The sequence below is a fragment of the Macrotis lagotis genome, chromosome 1 (genome assembly GCF_037893015.1).
Source record: "Macrotis lagotis isolate mMagLag1 chromosome 1, bilby.v1.9.chrom.fasta, whole genome shotgun sequence".
Classification (NCBI taxonomy): Eukaryota; Metazoa; Chordata; class Mammalia; order Peramelemorphia; family Peramelidae; genus Macrotis; species Macrotis lagotis.
In genome coordinates this window covers 141,592,273-141,616,838 of record NC_133658.1, presented here as the reverse complement: position 1 = coordinate 141,616,838, position 24,566 = coordinate 141,592,273, and the positions used below count along the sequence as shown (strand labels likewise).

At 35.5% G+C, this 24,566-nt stretch overlaps 1 protein-coding gene across 4 annotated transcripts in view; it reads right to left on the bottom strand.

The window, feature by feature from the left end:
• Positions 1-23,624, bottom strand: part of LOC141514339 (disintegrin and metalloproteinase domain-containing protein 2-like) — a 141,683-nt gene extending 118,059 nt beyond the window's left edge. For 2 of the 4 annotated variants that reach the window (XM_074225109.1, XM_074225118.1), the window contains exons 1-2: positions 23,339-23,622; positions 12,248-12,327 (exon numbers count right to left, since the gene is read on the bottom strand). In XM_074225109.1, the coding sequence (XP_074081210.1) occupies positions 12,248-12,327; positions 23,339-23,384 (126 nt within the window). In that variant the 5' untranslated portion in view covers positions 23,385-23,622. Of the gene's footprint in view, positions 1-12,247; positions 12,328-23,338 lie in introns of all 4 variants that reach the window. The other 2 variants (XM_074225101.1, XM_074225092.1) reach the window with 2 other exon arrangements.
• Between the last annotated feature and the right edge of the window lie 942 nt (positions 23,625-24,566).

Below are 24,566 nucleotides of genomic sequence, written 5' to 3'. Positions count from 1 at the left end.
CCTCACATCCTACCCAATTTCTAGGGAGTCATGCCTTATAATAAAGAATAAAAAGAAGGAAAAAAAAAGTTCTAAAAACTAAACAACTTATCAAAAACTATGACATTGTAGAGTTCTAGGCATAGTACCCTGTCTTTTCAACAAGGGAAGGAGAAATATTTTCTCATATCTCTTCTTTGATCATCATAACTTTATAATATTCAACTTTGTTTGATAATGCTTAAGTCTTTTGTATATTGTTTTCCTTGTTCTGACTATCACATTCTGAACCATTATAATGCATCATTTCATGCTTTTATTCATTAAATTACATTAATATACTATAATTAGGACTTTTCAAGAGTCACTATGTGCTCACACCATGTTAAAGTGCTGGAAATATAGATATAGATAGACATATATGTATATAAAAGTACCTGCTGTCAGGCAATTCACATTCGAAGAAGAAAGAGAGTATGTAAATAAATAGACTCATACATGAAGAAGGTCCTCAAAACTGGACATGGAATGAAGAAGATAGTTTATGAGATCTGAGACTTGAAGGAAGCCAGGAAAACTAAGAAGTTATGTGAAGAGGGAGATCCTTCCATAAGTGGGAGACAGTGCAAAGGCAGGCCTTATTGCAACAAAGGTTCAGTTTATTCATTTTCAATTGTATCTGACTCTCTGTGATCACTTTTGGGTTTTTGTTTTGTTTTGTTTTTGATAAAAAAAACCAAGGGAATGGTTTTGACATTCCTTTCTCCATTTCATTTTACAGATGAGGAATATGAGGCAACGAGGATTAAGTGATTTGCCCAGGGTCACACACAGCAAGAATCTGAGACCAGATTTGAACTCCAAAAGATGATTCCCTGACTCTAGACTCAGAGTTCTAGCCATTGCTGCTCAAAGATAAGATTGAGTTAAATAAATTTGTAAAGGATGAAATCAACTTGGTATTTGTGATTTTCTTCAGCTCCATTCAATAACATGTAAACAGAAGAAAAGAAGATTGCTTGGGTATGAGTAATCCAGTTTTGGGGATTGACAAAGTAGGATCAGCAAGAAACTAAAAGATGAGCAGGGAATGGAAGATGTGGGATAATGTAGAGTTGAGTTGGTTCATACAAAGGTCAAAATAGTAATGAGAAAAAAAATGTTGCCAGTACTGAGATGATGACCTGGGAAAGAATTAATGGATGTTCAGAAAGGAGATCACAATAAAGAAATGAGTTAGTCTTTGTAGAGTATAGGGAAAGATAGTATGATAAAAGATTGAATAAAGGAATTTCTAAGTTTGTAAAAAAAAGTAAGGAGAATAATTAGAAGTAGCTATATTTCTTTTTATGTTGCTCTTTTCTCAAAGAGGACCTAACCTCAGGGAAGTGATATCAAGACATGCAAGGGAATTGGATTTAAGTGAAGGAGGGCTGTATTTAAAGGTGATGACAAAGACAATGATTTGACTATATGTGCAGCAGAGGTAGAATGAAGAAGAACATAATGGAGTAAAGATGAACTAAAAAGTTAAGATAGTTGAAAGACTATCAATACATATAGTTTATTCTCCTAGTATGAAGTCAAGAGATGGGAAGGAGAGAAAGATTGAAGCATGCACTCAAATCACTGAAGAAAAATGAATGAGAGGGAATTAATTGGTTGGATGAGACTTGAGAAGTAGAACAAATATAAGGCTATTTCAATAATTCAGCTGAGAAGTAATGAGGACCTAAATTAGGGTAGTGACTTTGTAAAAGTGGAGAGGTGAGATATATATATATATATATATATATATATATATATATATATATATATATATATATATATATATATATATATATATATATATTATATAAAAGTGGAAGTATAAACAACAAAATTGGCTATTGACTGAATATATGGGATGAAATGAGAGTGAAGAATTGAAATCATCAGGGCTGTAAATCTGAATTACCTAGAAGAATGTTGATTTCCTCAACAGTAGGAGTAAAATTAGAAAAATTTGTAGGCTTAGACAGAATAATAATAGTTTCTGTTTTGGACAAGTTGAGTTTGAGATGACTATGAGATATATAGTTTGAGATGTCTAATAGGTAGACATGAAAGTCTAGAGCTCACTTATAAAAGAAACTAGATCTGGGTCAATCATCAAAAGAAATCCTGATGAAGTCACCAAGTGAGTATGAAGAGAGAAGGGTCTGAACAGAGATTTGGGATGGGATATAGAGTACTACAGGAAACAAAGCAAACTCAGTATTTGAATTGAACTTTTTAGGAGGCCTGTGACCAATTTGATCCACAACTCCCCTGCGTACTGTTAAGACCAAAGCAGAAGATGCAATGAACTCCAAATTAATGATTAAACAAAGAAAGGAGAGAGACTAGCTCAAGATGAAATCCCTGTCGACCACAAGCTAGGGACTTTGACAAAGCACAGATTATCAGTGGCGATAACATCCAAACTCCAGGAGAGAAAGAATCAAGCTAATCCCACAATCTATTCAAGGGTTCAGGAAGAAGCTGATGAGTCCCAACACAAAATCACAATCCAAGAACTGAAAACAAGAAAATATAAGAAATCTCTGAAGAATATGCTAGCAATCCTTTTCTCCTACCAAATATATCTGAATGATCAACAAATGTGATAAACAAGCCTTCTGTGGTTTAATTCTAGATATTGACTTTTTTTTTGGAAAATGCTGAACAGCACAGATCTAAAAGAGACTTCTATTAGAAACCTTCCTCCTAGTTGAGACAGTTTCATTAATTTTTGGTATTTGATAATTTGACACAATTTGGAGACAATATAATTTATATTATCAGCCTGTCTTTATCTCTTCATCTTATCCACTAACTTAGCTTGAGAAATTTTGTCAAATTTCTCTGAATTCTAAATATAGGTCTAAAACATTCCCTACACCTTCCAATGCATTTATTTGTACTGTACTATTGAGTCCCTTTCTGGACTCCCTTATCTTTCCCCAGGTGAGCATTGAAGGAGCAGGAGACAAGAGAGACAATTTCTCCTTTATACACCAAGGTCTCCAAGGTCTCCCCTTATTCACCAAAACACAAGTGCTTAAATATCCTTCCCAGTCCCTAATCCATTCCCTCTCCCCTGGCACTTAGTAAAACAAAGCTCTGGTGCTCAAGGACACCAGGTGATAGTTTACAATGCTGCCACACACAACAGTACCTAACATATCCCCTTTTTTTTAAACAAAATTATTACATAATGAATGTCACATAAGTTGTGAACAAAAGTTCAAAAATAGTATAAACAAATGCCAATTAAACAATAGTAAAAATCAATATTCCCAAATTACTTGAAATACATTATATCCCCAACTTACGAAGAGTACAAAGTTTTTTCTTTTGTCAACAAAATCTCTTTCTAAGCAATCAAATTACCTTACTATTTCAGAGTGTAGACACTAACACAAACACAGAAAACAATTTTCTTATATAATATTTACCAAGCTGAGATTGATACCCTAACCAGTACCAGATCTCAGAATATAGAAACATTTTCCCACCTCTCCAGGTCAGTAGAGAGATGTAAAATGTCCTATAGATGTTTAAATAAATACATATCACACCAAAATATTAGCCATGGGCACAGGCTTCATCCGAAAGACAAAATCTAAATTTCCCATTCCCAGAAAAAAAAATCTTCTTCCCTTTTTCTCCTAACTAACTGAACCATGAAGCTTACCAATCAATAACCTATTGAAAAGCATAGTCATTGCCTAAACCCCCCTCTCCTCCCCAAACCAGGAAGAAGGCATGGGAGTGCCTTGATTTCTAAAATAGGTTTTTTGAGACATGGGGTTGAGTTTCAAAGTTACAAAAAAGAAAGCTTTCCCTTCTCTCTTCCCCTTCCCTCTGCAGAGGGGTGGGAATGAGAATGAGAGAGAGAATTTGAAATTACTTAAGAAGTTGACAGTACAATCTGAAGTTGTTGCATTCTCTGAACAAAAGTCAGCACCATTACAACTGTCCAATGACATGTGACATTTTTGCTCTAGACACAAAAAGCACAGCTAGTGTTCAATTCACAGTCTTCTGCTGCTGGAGCAATGGCTGAGGTGAACCCGGCTGTAGGCTGGAAAGTGAAACTCGTTGTGACTTCTGGAGCAAAACTTGCCTTTGGTGTCAGGGTCTGCATCAGCAATGAAAGGTCTCTGCAGCCAGTTACAGGTCCAGGGGCCTGGGTTGAGCCCAGCATTCACAGTGTGGTCAGGCAGGCAGTCAAGGCCCAAAAGAACAGAAAGCAGGTTCTCTGCATCCTGTTCATGGCGCTGGTGCTCAGTGGCAGACTGCTACTTGAGAAAGAAGCTTTGTCCCCTGCAGCATTGCCTTAGAGACTCCACTTCCCACTGACTCCTCAATGCTGAATACTATTTGTCTTTTCATTTTCACTTTACACCTCTTTGTTTAAAATCAGTCCCTGGTTACAAATCAACCTCTTATTTTCTCCAGAGTCCTCTGCTCTGGGATGTCACCTCATTCTCTTGCTTGTATCTGCTGTGTCCTTATCCTGGACTTCACTCAGACAACTCTGCCTTCTTGTCCCTGTACAGGTGCCATATGCTGAGTTCCTTTCTGGCCCTTAATCTTTTCCCAGGTGAGCAATGGAGGGGTGGGAGACAAGGAAGACAAATTCTCCCTTTGTACACCAAGGCCTCCAATGTCTCCATTTATTGAACCAAATACCAGTGCTTAAATATCTTCCCCAGTCTATAATCCACTCCCTCTCCCATGGCACTTAGTAAAACAAGACTCTGGTGCTCACCGACACCAGGTGAAGATAATTTACAGTACTCCTACATACAACAGTCCCTAAGACTGTACAAAAAAAGAAAAGGTTAGTCTGGAATGTTGTGTTCTCCATGAAGTCATTTCTAGATTTCAGAAATTACTGCTTTCCTAAACAATTCAAAACAGTTCCTTATTTCTCAACTATTCAGAAACAAAAGTCAACTTCACTGGTCTATGGTTTGTAGATTTTGTAAACTATCCTTTTTTTTTTAAAAAAAAAAAGGAACATTTTCCCTCTTCCACTCCTGAGACACCCATTCTGTTTTCTAAAGGTCTTTACCAGTTGAGTGAGTCTCAATAGTCACATTTACCAGTTTTTTAAACTGTTGTAAGGATATGTGATATTGAGATCTTATAACTGGAACTTACTGTGGGCATCTGAATGCATTCTATCTCTCATTAATCTTGGGTTCCCAATCATTGTTAATCAAGCTCATTCTATGCTTTCCACTCAACTATATGCTCAATAATCACAGGACACTGGAGAATAAAGGCCATGATAATAGTCATCTAATCTTACTAATAAGGAACAGAGAATCAAGGAGGTTATGCTTTACCCCTGGTCACAGGCAAAAAAATTTCAAGCTAGAAATCTTATCCTTCTTATATTAAATCTAGCACTCCTTCCAAGATGTGACAATTGCTTCTTTTCCCGCTCAGAGTTGGCAAATTCCTACTTCTAGTTTCTTTTGTTTCTATAATTAAGTCATACCCTTTTCTATTTCATATTCTCTGATTCCCATCCACCTCAGCCATACCCTTTCAAAGTTTCTACCCATTTGGTCCTTCCACAGTACCTGCTCTTTTATAAACAGGCTCCACTTGCACTTATACCTCTTCATCTAAATTCTTCATATCTGCTTGCACTCACAGAAACCTGGTAACCTTCATAAAATACTAGTTTATAGTGTGAATTACTTATTCTCCCCTTACTGAAAAAAATCATAAACTCATTTAATCTTCCTTATTCAACACCTCAAAACTGTCTACTTCTTCAAATGTCCTTGCTGTCTTTATACCATTCTCCAGGAAAAGATACTTCTCTTTGTCATCAGCAATGTTTCTGCTTGAATCCCAGCCCCCCCTTCCCTCCCAACTCTTCTGGGAGATATGCCACAAAGATCATCCCTGTTCTTTTACTTTCATTTTCTCTCTACTAGTTCATTTCCCATAGCCTACACATATATCTTCTATTCTAACAGATTTACCCTAGACCCTGTCATTACCCCCTCAATAAAATTATCTTCTATATCATCCCCTAAAAAGAATATATTCTCACTTCCTCAAACTCCTCACTAAAATATTTTTCAACCTACAACTCTACTGAAACTACTTTTGTAATTGTTAAATTCAAAAGCCTGATGTACACCAAGAGGTTTAAGGACAAACAAAATGTTCTATATAGCAAAATATTTATAGCAACATAGTAGATAGAGCATTGGACTTGGAGTCAGGAAAATCTGGGTTAGAATCCTACATTAAGCACTTACTACTTACCATATTTCCCCATGTATAAGGCACATCCTTTTTTTTGAAAAATTTTGAAAAATTTGAGGTCAAACAACTGGGAGCACCTTATACAATGGTTGTAGATTTTTTTTACTTGTATTTCCTGCTTTTACATGCTTGCCTTTGTGCTCATTGTTTTGCATTTGTTACAGTATATTAGGTTTCATTTTGCCAAAATTTGCCCATAAATGGCTCAGAATAGATTTTCATACAGTGCTGAATTTAAGATAAAAGTGATCCAGTTTGCAAAAGTGAATGGAAATTGTGCTGCTGAGTATCAGTTTGGTCCTCCACCAACTGAGAAAACAATCTGAAATAGGGGATGGAAAGAAGAAACCTTACTGAAAATACCCCAGAAGAAGAAGGCTATGAGAGGCAAGTCATCAAAATGCCCTCATTTAGAGAGTGAATTGAAGAGGTAGATTGAAGAGCAAAGGGCCATTGGAATGCCTGTGTCCACAAAGATGGTTCAGGAGGAGGCCAGAAGAATTGCTGATAAAAAAAGAAATGACTGATTTCAAAGGAGGACACAATTGGTGCTTCAGGTTCATGAAAGGGAATGGGCTAAGCATGTGTCCATGTACCAAACTTGCCCAAAAGATGCCTGAAAGCTAGGAGCAGAAAGTCCTTGAATTTCATGATGAATAAAACTACAGTTCACTAACTGTACGTAATACTTTTTTTTCAAATTTCAGAGGCCCCCCCCCCAAATTTAGATGCATCTTATACAAAGGGAAATGTGGTATGTTACCCTAAAGAAATCACTACTTGTAGTTTGGTTACAAATACTGCAGGAAAGCAAAAAAATCATAATAAAGTGATTCGTACTAATTATAGTCTTAATATAAGTGTACAATGACATTAAGTCTAAAAAATTCATATATGCCTTAATTTAAAAAAAATCTTCTTACTAACAACTGATACTATCATGTGAGCCTTCAGTAAGTCAATTTTTTTTTGCTGTTGGAGGGTGGGTCTTGCCTAAATGTTGATGGCAGCTGATTGATTCGGTTGATGAGGTGAAGGTTGGGTGGCTGTAGCGATTTCTTAAAATAAGACAGCAATGAAGTTTGCTGCATCAATATATTTTTATAAATTTTTAATTCATATTAAATGAATAAAATTAAATTGAAATTTTAAAATGAAATTAAATAATTAAAAGAAAGTAATTGAAAGAAAAAAAAAGAACATTCCCACATACTTAGTAGAACATAGGAGAAAATTCAAACTACAAATTTCCATTTCAAGAAAACCTATATAATACTACACATTGTTTTCAAATCTACTGAGTTTTTCTTTGCTTCCTTCTAGATTTTCTTTTGTTCTTTGCTGTATATTTTTTATTTAATTTTTTCCATCCTTAGAGCACCCCTGCTCTAAAGATTACAATTAAATGCATATATATATATATATATATATACATATCTATTTATATATATATATATATATATATATAAACACCCACAATATAGGCACTCATAAACATATATGTAATTATACTATGCATCTTTTCACTTGTCATCTCTTTCTATGGAGGTAGGGAGCACTTTCTTTTCTTCATCTTTCAATCTTTTTCTAAATAAACCAGCTCCTGGGGCAGTTAGGTGGCACAGTGGATAGAGCACCAGCCCTGAGTTCAAATCTACACTCAGACACTTAATAATTACCTAACTGTATAACCTTGGGCAAGTCACTTAACTGCATTGCTTTAAATAAATTTTAAAAAATTTTAAATTAACCAGCTCCTCATTTCCTATATCACAGCAAAATTCCAACACAAACACAACTTAACTGAGGGATTATCAAAGTTTCTTTCCAATTTTCTACATTCCTTCTATTCTTGGCTTTACTTGGCTTCATTTATAAAAGAAATTTTTTACTTAAAATAATCAAAGTTATCTATTTACTCTTCAACAAAATTCTCCCTTTGTAACATAGTTTTAGGCTTAATACTGCTGAATTTCCTTATTTATTTTATATCCTTTTTCCCCAGCTTCTTTGAAATTCCTGAGCTTTGTTCTTCCAAATGAATTATTACTGTTTTCTAATTCAGTGAGATAATTTTTAGGAACTTAATTGGGATGGGATTGAATAAACTGATAAGTTAAGTAAAATTGTCATTTTTTTAAATTACATTGACATTTACTTACTCATGAACAATAATATTACATCAATTATTTACATCTGAATTTATTTGTATTAAAATGTTGTATGTTTATGTTCATAATAGTTCCTGTGTCTCTTGCCAGGTATACCTTCTTCAGGAATTTTATACCATCTAGTCATTTTTAATGGTCTAAAACAATATTGAATAATAATAATATAGTGTAGTTTCCCTATTTTTCCTTTTAATTAAATCCATTTTAACTTTTACTTTGAGATCATGATTGCTACCCCTGTGTTTACATAAGGAATTCTACTCCAGGCTTTTATTTATCTTTGTGTGTGTGTGTCTCATTTTTATTGTTTCCTGAAAACAACATATTATTGAATTCAAACATTTAATCAGTTATTCATGTTTCATAAGTTTATTCCATTCATACGCTAAACTATTCCACTCCAAGTCTAATTCATTCCTTCCTCCTTCACACTCTATTTTTCCTCACTAGCCTTTTCACCCTTTTTACCTTATACCTCCTCACTCCTCTAATTTATTTCCACCCACTACCTTGTCCTCCTATTCCTTAACCTACAAATCCCTCTCTAAGATACCCTCCCTCAGCGATTCCCCCACCCTACTCCCTAGACCTCTTATTTCTCTCTGAATATAGGAGACTTTTATATTCTTCTAGATATATATTCTATTTCCAGCACTACTCGGTCTTCTCTCCAATTTGCTTCTTCTGTATCAATTCTTTCTTTCATGCCTCATTTGTATGAGATTATTCCATTTTATCTCTTATTCTTTACCTCTTAGTCCTTTTATCCTTATCCTTTATTTCCTTATTCCTTTAGAATCACCCCATCAGACATAGTTTGAAACCTTTCTTTCGACCTACTCAAATATGAATAGCAGTCATAAAATAAATAACATTTTTACATAAAAGAAGTAAACAATTTAAATTTATTGAGTATCTTATAATTGGTCTTCAATGTTTGTCTAATGTTTCTCCTAGATCTATCAAATTTTCCATTAAATTCTACTGTTTTTGTCACAAATACCTGAAAGCTTCTCAGTTCATTGAATGTCATTTTTTTCTTCAGGATCATACCTAACTTGTGACTAGGAAAGTTATCCTTGGTCATAACCCCAGCTCTTTTGCTCCATGAAATACAGTATTCTAAGACCTTTGGCTCTTCAACATAGTAGTTGCTAGGTCTTCTAGAAATCATTATTGAAGCTCATGAAATTTACACTTTTTCTCTTTGCCTGCAATTTGCTGCCTGGCTGTGATATTTCCTGTAAGTCTTACTTCAGGGATATTTTTCAGATGGTGATCATTGGAGTTTTTTTTTCTATTTTTTGGTTTATCCTTTTATTCCAAAATTTCAGGGTAATTTTCCTGAGTAATTTCACAATGATCTTGACTGTACCAATAGATTATTTTTTGATTGTACCTTTCAAGTAGTCCAACTATTCTTATATTGTCACCCCTCTTTCTCCAGATCATTTTTTTCTGTAATGAGATGTTTCAAATTCTCTTATTCTTTTTATTTTGTTTTATTATTTTTTGGTGTTTTAAATTGTCATTAGCTTCCCCTTGCCCAATTCTAGTTTTCAAGGAATCATTTACTTAAGTTTTTAATTCTCTATTTCTAGTTGGTTGACTTTCTTTTCATAATTTTCTTGATTTTGTAGATTGCTCTTATTATTTTTTCCCTCAATTTCTCTTAAGTGATTTTTGAAGTCCCTTTTAAGCTCTTCCAAATAATGTTTTTGTGCTTGGGACTATTACAAATTTCTCATTGAAAAGTGAGTGAATTTGAGTTGCATTATCTTCCTCTATGAACCAGTTCTTCTCTATCTATATAGCAGCTGTCTATGGTTAGGTTCTTTCTCCTTTTTCTTATTTTGTTATTTTATTTTGATTTTAGCAGCTATTAATATAATCAAGTTCTTGTCCCAAGGTATGGAGAATGATGCCCAAGCCTCAGGTATTTCTTACTATTATTTTCTGGCCTCTGTCCTAAAGTCCCACCTCTCCACCCCTAAGCCACAGCTAGAACACCTGGCCATGCTGTCAAACAAATCAAATATTCTTGTTTCTTGTGGTCTCCCTGATGACTGCAAACTGCAGTTCTCCTATTCAATCTAGAACTGAAACATTGCACTTTGCTCTCCTGCAAGTGCCCACAACCAGTAGGATGCCCATCCCTCTGCTATGCAATCACCAAGCCTACTCTAGCCCCTTCTCCTGGGATGAGTCGGATCAGCAAAGCTATGCTTGTCATCCCTCTACAGTGGAACATCCTTCAATCTTCTCCTACTCAACTGTCAGATCCCCATACTACCCTTGAGATAAACTCACCTAAAGCTGAGGCTTCCTCCCAACACCAGTACCCCCTGGGCTTGCTGTTTGTTGATTCATATGAGTCAGCCTGGAGGTATTTGCACTTCACTCAGGTCCAACCTCTGCCCCTGGAGGCCAAGTCTTTTCTGGGGTCTTCTGAAGTTGTTTTAAAAGGAAACAACTCTGTTCTGACTCCTATTTAGTTTTGCTGCTCTACATTCTCTCTGAGATAATGTTCTTCTGTTTTTGTGGAGGAAATTTAGGAAGCCTAAAGTTTTCTAACTACTTTTTCATTTTCCCAGATTTCTCTTTGATTAGTTTTGTTTTTGTCATTCTCAAAGAAGACCATGACATCAGGTAGATGATACCATGACAAGCACATGAATTGGATTTGTGTGAGGACTGTTGTGCAAAATCACCAGCCTCACTTTCTCCTCTAGAGCCATCTGGGTCCAGTGGCCAAATATAAATAAGGACAACTGGAGATGGCCCTGGAAGTGAGGCAATTAGGATTGAGTGAATTGCCCAAAGTCACACAACTAGTAAGATTCAAGTGTATATGGTCAGATTCAAATTCCAGTCCTCCTGCTTCCTAGAAGGCTGCTCTATCCACTGCACCATCTAACTGCATCTCTGTTTAACTGATTTTTAAAAGATCTCTTTAAGATTTGTCTGTCAAATCAAACTCTATTTGGATTCATACATATTTTTAATTTTTATATAATTGTTCTTTATTTAGCCTTTTTAATATAATTTTCAACCGTGTGGTATAGGGTTATTATGTTTAATAATTTATTAAAGAAGATTTAAAAAATAATGAGTTAAAAAGGTCCTGTCTCATTTGAACCACCTACTATTATTTTAATAAGAAAGTTATTCCTAATTATAGGTAAAGTACCCAAGAGAACACTCTTAAGTGTAAGAGTGGCAAACTCAAACATAGAGTACAGCAAAAATATAATGATTTCATTTGAATTTGTTTTCTTATAACTATTTGCTAAGTGACTAACCAGTCATAATGTAATCTTCCTATTTGTCTTCTACTCATGATGATAAAAAATTCTGGTTACTGAACTTTCTCATTCTTTAGATTCTGCATAAAATGAAGTATACTGAATAGTAATGTTTCAAGTACTGAATCTAAAAGAGTATATCTTATGGTATCTTGATTTTCTTTTTTTTTATGTTTCAATAAATAAGGTGACCTAACTTTACTTACTACATGTTTAACCAAGTTTCTCTGATCCAAAATAAAAGACATAAGCAATTCATCATAAATATGCATTCTATAAATCATAATAATTCCATTGTTAATCTGTAGTTTCAAGGAATTTTAACCTAAAGCCAATATAATTACCATTCTCTACATACAAAAATGAAATAACTTAACCTAAGATCAAATGAGTTACTATGCAAAATGGTATGCTGTCCTTGAAATTCTATATAAATGATAGCTATTAAAAAAAATTCTATTGATTAATTACATATTCTGGTTCCAAAAATTCACTTGATGGTAATGAAATCTTTAGTGGAACTGTGATTGCCAGAAACATGTGATGAGAACCTAAAAGAGGTAAAAAACAAAAATAAAAAAATCATGTTACTTTTTTTGTATAAATCAGAAACATCATAGATTAGTGGAAAGATGATCTCAAATCATGGACAAATTGGTTCAAGTTTGATGCTTGTCTCATACTGGTTCTGTAATTGTGTTACTAGTGTCAGTACTTTAGGAAACTCTCTACAAGTTGCAGAGAAGGTATAGATCAGCTTTGGGATATGGAGCTAAATCATTTAGAAGGTTCCTATATCAATGAAATAACAGATTTAGTTTCTTTGTCTAACTTTTTTTTACAAATTTCAATTTTTTTTACAAATTATGATTCTGTGTTTTCCTTTAATTTCTGCCCCCCCCCCCCAAAATCTAATTCTAGAATTTGACTCATGTTTAAGATTAGAAAAGACTGACACAATCTTAGGTCATTCAAGAGTTAACAAAATGAGGTCATTTCCTGTTGTGTCTGACTCTTCATGATCACATTTGAGGTTTTCTTGGCAAAGATATTAGAGTGTTTTTCCATTTCCTTCTCCAGTTCATTTTACTGATGAAGAACTGAAGCAAATAGGATTAAAAGACTTGTCCAAGATCACATTGCTATTAAGTGTCTGAGGCTAGATTTGAACTCATGAAAAGAGTTGTCTTGATTTCTGGTCAGGTACTCTATCTACTTCTCTATCTAGCTATCCCTTGGCAAATTCTAACCCTAGATTAATCACATCATATGTGCCTACTCTTCCTACTCAATACAACTGCTTTTGCTTTGAACTACAATCACGGTTTTTCATGCTACTTAACAAGTAAATATTTATATGAACTGATGCTAAGAGAAGTGATCAGAACCATAAGAATATTGTACACAGTAACAGCAACATTGTGCAATGATCAACTATGACTGACTTAGCTCTTCTCTGCAATGTAATAATTCAAGACAATTCAAAAAGACTCATGATGAAAAATGCTATCTATAACTAGAAAAAGAATTGATGGAGTCTGAATGCAGATCAAAGAATACTATTCTCACTTTATTTTTTCTTAGTTTTCTTTTTCCTTTTGATTTGTATCTTCTTTCACAAAACAAATAATATGCTTACATGTTTGCACATATATAACCTATATCACATTGCTGACCATCTTGAGAGGAGATGGCAGAGGGAGGGCAAACATTTGGAACTCAAATTTTTATTTTGAAAAATGAATATTAAAAATTGTCCTTGGGGCAACTAGGTATTGCAGTGGATAGAGCACCAGCCCTGGAGTCAAGAGGACCTAAGTTCAAATTCAGCCTCAGACACTTAAAATTACCTGACTGCATGATGTCACTTAACCCCATTCATTGCCTTGCAAAAAAAAAATTGTTCTTATATGTAATTGGAAAAAATAAAATATTATTTAAAAGAAATAAACAAGTGGCATTTCTGCTTAGAAATCATAACTATAAAATTTGAGTTCATTACATATCTTCATGATGTTGCCCCTAAATTTTGCACACTATGTTCTTGCATATTATTTCAAGTAAAAATTTTTAAAGTAAAAATAATTTTTGAATGAAAATTTTTGAATAGAATTCTATTATTGCTTCTTTTGATATTATATAGAAATGTTGACTTTTGAGCATTTATTTATAACCTACAACTCTTGAAGCTATAAATTGCCTCAATTAAAAGTTTTGCTGATCATTTGGGTCATTATATCACCATATAGGAACAGTTTTATCTCTTTCCCTATTTTTATTCCTTTAATTCCTTTCTCTTATCTTATCTTATCCCAATTTCTACCATTTCCAGAACTATTTCAATAGTGGGGAGTGTGAGCATCCTTGCTCCATTCCTCTATTTATTAGGAAAAGTTCTGATGCATTACTACTGCATATGATACTTGCTTTAGGTTGAAACTGATATTTATGATATTTTTAAAAAGTTTTCCTCTATGCCTATACTTTGTAAGATTTTTAATATAAAAGTGCTATATTTTGTCAAAGGCTTTTTTGCATTTATTGAGATAATCATGTTGTTTTGGGTGCTTCCATTTCTAATATGCTTTTTTTATTATTTTCTTAAATGTTGGACCATCCCTGCATCCCTGGTATAAATTCCATTTGATCATAATGACTGGTTTCTTGGATAAATAATAAAATTTTGAGTCCATGTTCATTATGGATATTGGGTTATAGTTTTCTTGTATTTTGTCTTTTCCTGGTTTCAGTATTAGGACTATATTTGTCTCAGAAGGATTCAGATAAAGATTTTTTTCTCAATTTTTGAAAATAATTTACCAATTATGAGTACTAATTGTTCTTTAAAGTTTAGTAGGATTCTCCTGTGATCCATCAGGACCAAGAGTTTTCACTGGTTGTCTCCCTTTATCTTACTACCACACCCCACTTTGGTGGTACTTAGATAGCCAGATCTACTTGCTATTTTTAAGATAAGGTTTTTTAAAAATTTCTATTCTGGTTTCCCAATAGATTGGATATTTAACATTTTTAAAGTGTTCCTCTAATTTTATACTCAGTGTTGTTAGCATCATATATTCTAGTTATTCCTTTTAGTTCTGGTTTTGCTCTGATTTCACTCATTGCCTATTTTATTCATTAGATTCTTGGTTCTCTTTTTATTTTTTTATTTTTTATTTTTGCAAGGCAAATGGGGTTAAGTGGCTTGCCCAGGGCCACACAACTAGGTAATTATTAAGTGTGTGAGGTCGGATTTCAACCCAGGTACTCCTGACTCCAGGGCCAGTGCTCTATCCACTGCGCCACCTAGCTGCCCTATTGGTTCTCTTTTTAATCAGATTAGCTAAGGGTTTATCAATTTCATTAGTTTTTGCAAAAAAAAACACAACAACCAGATTTTAGACTTATTATTTCTATGAGTTTTTATTTCTGATTGATTTATTTCATATCTAATTTAATATTTCCTCTTCTTATTTTACATTTGTTTTTTTTCTAATTTATAAATGCATCTTCAGTTCATTAATCTTCTCTATTTTTACTTTGTTTATGTACAATTGTAAGGATGTGATTTTGCCCACAGTCATTACTTTAGCTGCATCCTACAAAATCTGGCCTGTTAATTCATCACTATCAATTTCTTTTGCCTTAGTAACTGTTTCTATGATATGCTGTTTCCACTCATTATTTAAAGTTTCATTGGTAAGTTTCAATTTTAGTTTTTTCTTTGTGGTCCCTGAACCAATTTCTATTTTTATTGTATTAGGCTCTATAAAGCAGGTGTTAACTCTTTCTGCCTTTTTAACTTTCATTTACAATATCTCTGACACTACTATATAATCTCTTATGTAAATGTTCATTGTGGTACAAAGAAACACATATGTACTGTTGCTGTTCCGTTTAGAAGATACCATAAGTCTTTTAACATTAATTTTTTTCTATATATTTTTTCTATAAATGTTCAGTTTCATATTCAGAAATTTAATCAGTTCCAATAAAAAAGCATTGGAGTTTACTGAATACGAGGATGATGAACTACATTTGGAACTACATTTTAGGAAAATATTTAAATATTCAAAGGCACAATGGAGGATGGATTAGAATGCAGAGAGAGGCAGACAGAAACCAATAGCTATTGTAATAATACAGTCTTGAGGTGACATGGGCCTGCACTAGTATGGTAGTGGTATTAAGAGGAGAAAAAGAAACATATTCAAGAGATGTTGGAAAAGTGAAATTAGCTCTTGATAACTGGACGTGAGGAGTGAAGAGTAAGAACTTGACAAGACTCCTAGGTTGTAAACCTAAGAGACAAGAGGATGATGTTGTCCATTATAGTAATAGGGAAAGTAAAAGGTAGGGTATATGGGGGAAAGTATTTTAGATAAAGTGGATTTAAGATGTTGCAAAGGATAATATGAGATTAGAGGTTAACAAAGAATGAAACAGATAAATGTGAGAAGTATCAGCATAGAGATGGATGGTCATTAAATTCAGAAAACAAATATACACTTTAGTAAAGAGGATGAAGAGAAGAGATCAGAACAGAATCCTGAGGGGCATCTACAATTAGAGGTCGTCATCTGGAGAAGAACTCAACAAAGGAGACAGAGCAAAGGGAGTGATCTGATAGGAAGAAAACCAGGAGTTCCAAATGCTGAGAGAGAGAAAAGAGCATCAAGGAACCCATATCATAGGCTACAGAGAGGAAAAGGAAATAAGGATTAAGAAAAATCACTGCAGGGTGGCTAGGTGGTGCAGTGGATAGAGCACCGATCATGGAGTCAGGAGCACCTGAGTTCAAATCCAGCCTCAGACACTTAATAATTACCTACCTGTGTGGCCTTGGGCAAGCCACTTAACCCCATTTGTCTTGAAAAAAAAAATCACTGAATTTAGCAACTAAGATATCATTAGCAACTTGGGAGAGAATATAAGTTAAGATGATAAGGTCAGATAAGTTGAAAGGTGTTAAGAAGAGAGTGAGAAAAGAGAAAGTGTAGTTATCCATTGTAGACAGTCTTTTTTGAAGAGCTTAGTTACAAAGGGCAGAAGAGATACAGGTTCACAGAAAAGATAGAAGTATCAAGTGAGGGATTTTTCAAGATGGGGAGACATGGGCACAGTTATAGGCAGTAGAAAGAGGCAGTACAGAGGGAAAGATTGAAAAGAGGGGATGATGATGACAGAGGAAGCCATTTGGAAATAGAACAGAACGAAATCACTTAAGTAGAGATGTTAGCCACAGTAAGGGGTCAGGTCTTTTCATGATGGTTAGATAGGTAAAGGAAGAGAAAGTGATAGAAATTATCTGATAGATGAGAAAATGGAAAGAAAGAGGGAGATGACAAATGGTCTTTTTCAATAAAATAAGAAGCAAAGGTCTCAGCTGAGATAGTGGGGCAGTGGGGTTGGGGGGGACGGAAAAAACCATGAGTGATTTGAGGATGAATGCAAAGAGTGGGACAAGTCCCTTTAGAGTAGTATAGTGAATTGATATGGGAGATAATGTAGGACTGCTTAGCAGGAGTGAGGGTCCAGATGAGGTTTCATAACATAATCTTATCTCTTTCTCCTTGTCTTTATTTAGAAAGAAATATTTTATTGATCTCTGTGGTCACTGCAGCTGTTGCTGTCCTTGGTTGCTACTTCTATTCATTCCTACATTTCTATTTTTCGGAATCCTTGTAAAGTGAATCTCATCAGTTCTTTAAAGTTGTTTAAATTGATTCTTTAATATTGATTGTACATGTTTTGGTCTATATGGTTAAGCTCAAATTTGTGGGATATTACCTACTCAGTAGGTAATACTGAGCTACAGTTCCATTTTTCTTCAGAATGCATTATTTCTTTACTTTTATCTTTTTCCAGCTGCATCCTTCTTCAGTCTTCTGTTATTCAAATGTCCTTTCTTTTGTATTTGAAGATCTTTCTCCTTACAAATTTTAATGTTTCTGAACTGAGTTATTAAACTATTAAACTAAACTGCTGTGGGTCTTGAAGTGTGTATACTTGAGGCTTTTGGGATTTTGAGGTTTTGGGATTTCAGATTTTTTTTTTCCTGGAGGAAATCTGTGAATTCTTTCAAATGAACTTTTTCTATGTTCAGAAGTTCTGGGCAGTTTGCTTCTAATATTTCCTTATGGTATTAAGTTGGGTGTTTTTGTCCTGCCAAGTTGTTCTAGGAGACCAATGATCCTTAACTCTCTCTAAACCCTCTGACATCAGCAATGGCATGTTTGACTTGTCTGGTGAACATATTTCCCTTTAGTATTGCTTTTTGCTCTCTCCCAGGCTGTCCTTCAATTCTGCATATTTGTATCCCCAATCTAAAGTTCTCTCTTTTGTTACTTTGGTGAGGCCTGTCATTTATGTCTAAGTTATGTATCCATTTTGACCTCATCATGGTATACAGTGTGAGTTGCTGGTCTATGCCTAGTTTTTGTCAAACTGCTTTCCAGTTTTCTCAATAATTTTTTTCAAATGTATTCTTTCTCAAAAAGCTTGGATCTTTAGGTTTATCAAATACTAGATAAATACATCGTGTACCTGATCCACCATTCTATTTCTTAGCCACTACCAGAATCTTTTGGTGACTTCTACTTTATATTTTGAAATCAGGAAATGCTAGGCCAGTTCTTCCAAATTAATTCTGGAGATTGGAAGATTATTTGAATTTATATTTTACCTTCTGATTCTAGCATATTGGAGAAGTTTTCATTGCTTCTTCTTTTGCTTCTTTGAATAGAATTGCCACAATGAATTCAAATGTTTCTGTTGTGTGAATTATTTCTAATATGAGGACCATAAATTCTTCTGTTCCCTATTAACTTCTTTCCTTCCTTCCATTCTGATTTCTCTCTTGAACATCCTGTGCATCTCCATACTATCTGAAATCCACAGGATTGTTTCATTAGGTAATTGCTGAATTTCCGTCTTCTTATGATATCTTTTTGGAGACATTTATAATCATTTAGATGTCTTGATAGTATATTCTTTCTGATGTCCTTGCTCCCATGTTTTTTAGCATGATGTCTTCAGCCATGTTTGCAAATGCTTTCACTGAAGATGAACACAGCATCAAGTTCAGTCTACTGCACTGATGGTAAATTCTTCAACTTGAAGACCAAAATGGAGGGAGAAATGATGCATGATTTTTCTTTTTTTTTATTTAAGGCAATGGAGTTAAGTGACTTGCCCAAGGTCACACAACTAGGCAATTTATAGTGTCTGAGGTCGGATTTGAACTCAGGTACTCCTGACTCCAGGGCCAGTGCTCCATGATTTTTCTGTCTGAAGTTCTGATGCAACAAAATATGGATTGATTCTCTGCTGCTTGTGCTCATTTTGGCCTAATAATTAACACCAAGAAAATACAGGTGATTCATCATACACCATCCATATGTGGTACAATTAGTTAAAGCAAATGGAGAAGTTTGAATACTGTGGATAAGTGCACTTATCTTGGCAATGGACTTTCCAGGGAGGTAAACATTGATGATGTGGTCGATACATGTAATACCAGAGCTAGCACAGTATTTGGGAGGCTCCAAAAAAAATGTGGAAGAGAAGAGGTATTAGACTGACTACCAAACTGGAAGTCTACAGTGTCACTGTGCTGACTTCATTGTTGTATGCCTGTGAAACTTTGATAGTCTATCAGTGCCATGCCATGAAACTGAATTGCTTCCATTTAAATTTCTTAGGAAGATCCTGAAGATAAATTGGCAGGATGAGATACCAGACAATGAGGTTCTTTCATGAGCTAAATTGCCAAACATTCAAACATTACTACAGAGAGAACAACTCCAATGGGCTGGCCATATTGTTTGAATGTCAAACATACCCTTGTCAAAAATTTTCTATTTTATGGAAAACTCACACGGGATAAGTGCTCAGGTGGGTCAGGAAAAAAAAAACAATACTAGAACATTTTCTCCCTTATGAACTATGGAATCCATTGTGCAGCATGAGAGATCCTGGCACAGAACTGGCCATGTCATAGCCACAAAAGAGAGGGTGCTACACTCTATAAGGAAGATAAAATTGAAGCAGTTGAAATGAAATGCCTAATTATAGAGTACTCAACCCAGGTATTCACATGGACTATTTGTGTTCATTCTGTGGTAGAGCATTCCTAGATCATATTGATCTGATCTGCCACAGTTAGACCATTGTAACTTGTCTTTAATATAATATTATTTTAGTCTTCCATAATGAAGGCCAAGAACCAGACAAAGTACTGCCTTCCATGTACTGGATCTAGACTTACTTGCCTACTTTATGTTCCTTACACATAATATTCTATTATTGGACTATACAGTTTCACTAGTCATCTTGAATGCCTAGAATGCTTTCTCTTCATTTATTATCTCTTAAAATTTTGTTTCTCTCATGACTCAGTTTAACCACCACTATCATTTACAGAAGATTTTCTCAGTCCCTTTAGCAGCTAGTGTATTCCCCTCTAAGAATGATTTATGTATCTTCCCCATTAGTATATAAACTTGAAAGCAGACTATCTTCACTTTTTCTTTAACTGTGGAGTTTAGCACAGTGTAGCCCATAGTAAGCATTTGATAAATGATCACCTCTCTACTAACTCACTCTAAACATGTACCCACTTGTCCAACTGATGCTGTATTTGTCGAAGAGTGTGCCAGGTTTATAAGTTAATAATTTGCCACTAAATGCCTTGCCATTTCAGTAAATTTTTTTAGCTGTGAGCTGAATGAGTCAATTAGTTTATTACAGAAGGTTAACTTGCAGGTGGATATCGGTGGACTAGAATTTTATGAGTATGGAACCTTGGAATATCCTGAACCCTTATAGATTAGAAACCTAGTAAATTGGAGTTGGAGTAGTAGATACGCTTATAGGAGACAAGATATAAATATTATGCTATTGTAATTATAAATATACCAGCACTTTTCCAATCATCCAGGTTTGCAAGTTAGGAGTCATCCTTGACTTAATTCCCCTTTATTTCTATAATCAATCAGTTGTCTATTCTCTAGCATTTGACCCCTTTTCTACATTCACACAATCTTGTCCAGACAAATTTTTCCAGGACTTTTATAATAGCTTCCTAATTAGTCTCCCCACACCCAGTTTCTTCTCTCTATAATTCATTCCTCTTTCATCTGAGAAAATATTTTTAAAGTACTGTCTCCACTTTTCAAATAATTTCAATGTTTTGCCATTGCCTTTATGATAAAATACTACTGCCTACTTTATGGTTCCAAACTTGCTGATTTACTTTACCCTACCTAACAACTTCTACTGTTCAGGTAAATTGGCTTAATGTTCTATCTCCAGACTAAATGCTTTTATACAGGTTGTAACCTATGCCTAAATGCTCTTGCTTTTCATCCACCACTTCTTGGTACAACAAACTCTTTTCAAGGTTCAGGTCAAGTGTTCCTTTTTTCAAAAGATTTTTCTTGAACCACCCTTCCCCATTGTTTGTATTCCATGCTACCCCAGTTGCTATGTATTTTGTGTACTCTGTATTTGCTTTTGTATGAACATTTTGTATCTTTTTAGTAAAATGAAAGTTCCTTGAGCATAACAATTATTTCTTTTATATTTATATCCTCAGGGCTTAGAACAGGGTCTGGTATATAGAGGTACTATATAAATGTTTACAAATTTATTTACTGCTATAAACTGACATCCAAGTTCATGATTCTAGATTTCTATATAAAATCAGACAGCTGGGGAAGATTGTAAATCCAGTAAGGGAATAAGGAGAATGTTGCATTCTTCTTTTCTGAGCTTCTAGATACTAGTGTGTCTTTTGTCAAATAGTTGATTTAGATCAGGAGTGGGTAAGCTTTTTTCCTACCAAGGGTCATTTGGACATTTATAATATCATTTGTGTGCTATATATCAAACATTTCATTAATTCATCCCTAAAAAACACTTACATTTATTCAATTTTGAGAAAGTCCTGTCTGCAGCTGCCTGAATTCAACCTAAGTTCAAATCTGCTCTTGGAAACTCACTGTGTGACCCTATTTCCCTTAATCTACTGTAGAAGGAAGTGCCAAACCACCCCAATATCTTTGCCAAGAAAACCAAATGAGCTACATTGGACCATACTTGTCCATGGGGTCATTAAGAGTCATACTCAACTGAACAACAAACCCTTTGACTACCTTGTTATATACATATATACAAGATAAACAGAAAATAGATACTTGGTAGTCAGAATTTGTTGCTCAATCCTGACCTTAAATGTATGTATGTATAAAGTTGACTTTACATATGTATATGTATATATATATATATATATATATATATATACATGTCATTCAATGTTGTTCAGTGTTTATGTACACAGTTGACTTTACATGTGTGTACATAGAATTTTACATATATATAACTACATACATACACATGATTCCCTCAAGGAAATTCCTTGAGAGCAGGAACTGATTCAATGCTTAATTCTATATCCCAAAAGCCTGCTACACAGTCTGGCCACAAAGTTAGCACTTATAATAAATGCCTGTTGCCTGATATACTATAATTCCCTCATGTCCCTTCCTCATCAAACTCCCCTTAGAAGTATCTGAAGGTCTTCCACCTGAAAATAATAACAATCACTAACACTGATAGTGCAGGAATACCATTGTGTTTTACATATATTAGGTTATTCTGGAGCAGTTGGTGGTGCAGCGGATAGAGCACTAGCCATGGAGGCAGGAGGACTAGAGTTTGAATCTGGCCTCAGACAACTAACACCAACTAGATGTGTGACCTCGGGCAAGGTGCATCCAAGGCCATCTCCAGTTGTCCTGATTCACATCTGACTCTTGGAGAAGAAAGTGAGGCTGGTGGCTTAGCACATGCTTGTCATGGCATCACCTCCCCGATGTGGGCTCTTCTTCAAGAATGAAGGACAAGGGGCAGCTAGGTGGCCCAGTGGATAAAGCACCAACCCTGGAGTCAGGAGTACCTGGGTTCAAATCCGAGCTCAGACACTTAATAATTACCTAGCTGTGTGGCCTTGGGCAAGCTACTTAACCCCATTTGCCTTGCAAAAAAAAAAAAATCCTAAAAAAAAAGAATGAAGGACAAGAATTATTATATTATATTGCAGACCTTTGAGGTAGGTGCCCATTGTATGGATGAGAATAAATTGAGTCTGAGACGGGTGAAGATACCTGTCCAGGGCCAAACAAGGTAGTTTTTTTTTTTGGGGGGGGGGGCAGGGATTCAAACTCAGTCCTTCCAGACTCTGGCATCCTGCCTCCTGAAGTTGGCTACCTTACACCGGAATGCAGACCTGGGGTAGTAGGGGCAAGTTACAGGGGGAAGGGGCTAAGATTTAAACTTAAGTTACAAAAAGGAAACAAATGTAACCAATGGGAACTGCTTCTAAAAGGGGGTACTTTTTCGTTATCATAAGACCCCAAAGATTGGTGAAGGGGGGGAAGGGGAGGAGAGAGAAGGGGCGTAGCTGGCTCTCCCCCCCATAAATATGCGCTGCTTCTTCCTCCCACTAAAATGAATAAATCAATGAATGTTGCCCAGTCTCTGGGTGGGAGCCGAACTTACGGATGTCTCTGAACAGCCCAAAAACAAGCAACAAGAGAGGAAACATGACAAAGCCGGGGAGCAGGTCTGAGGGAGCCACCGTTGTGTGAATGGGGGGGGGGGCGTGGAAAAAAAGGCGACTTCTGGTGGTCTCGAGAGGGCACGTAGCGTCAGGGAGAGCCCTCGAGAGGCTGCGCTTGGACTCCGCCTCGCTGGCCTCCTCCGACACCGGTACGTGCCCTGGGACCCCGGGGCCCCGCAGGGTGGGCCCAGCTGGAGGCAAGTTCAAGTTCAGCGATCAGTAACAGCCATGCAACTGTCAGGTCCGTGCAACGCGTCGGGCCTCGCTGTAATGTGTGTCCAGACGACTGACACGGGGCTACAGCTGGGCAGACTGACCTTTTCCTTTTAGAGGAACTTGTTAAATATTTGCGACACGGCTTTGCAAAACCATAATTCTTGTCGGTTAAACTTGATTCAGAGATCATCCAAGTCCCACTCTGAGGAGCATCTGAGGCCCAGGAAAGTGAGGGATGTGATTTCCCAAAGGACCAGTCATCCCTCCACTCAGTAAACTCCAGTAACTCATCTCTATCACCAGCAGCATTTATAAAGCGCTTTTAACCTTTGGAAGGTGCTTTACAAATATCTTAGTTCTATCCTTACAACAATCTTTGGAGGTAGGTAATATTATTTCCATTTTTAGATGAGGAAAGTAAGGCAAAGCCTGGTTTTGAAAGCAGGATTAGAAATCAGGTTTTTCTGGACTCCAGGTCCAGCACTCCATCTCCTGTATTACATGTAGCTATACTGCCTATTACTTCTTTGGCATTTTAAAAACTCCACAATCCCTATTTTTAGTCTTCTTACATGTTATCCCCCTCCTCCAGATATCACTTTATAGATATGGTGACTTAATTGTTGTTCCTCATAATATACTCTATCAACCTTTTCCATCCATTTTTGCCCCTCCCCCATGAGTACTTGCCCTGTATGAGTTTTCCATAAAATATTCTTTTTGATAAGCATACATTTGGCATTCAAACAACATGGCCAGCCCATCATAGTAGTGAAGTAGAAGAAATGTTAAGAGAAATATATTTTATAATTAATCGGTTCCCTCTGCACTGACCACATTTCTTACATCAACATGAACCCCCCTCCACTGCCATCCATTGGTCAAGCTCTGAGATGAGATCATTAAACTTTATGTGAAGTACCTTGTCCCTTCCTGGCAAGGACTCCCAGT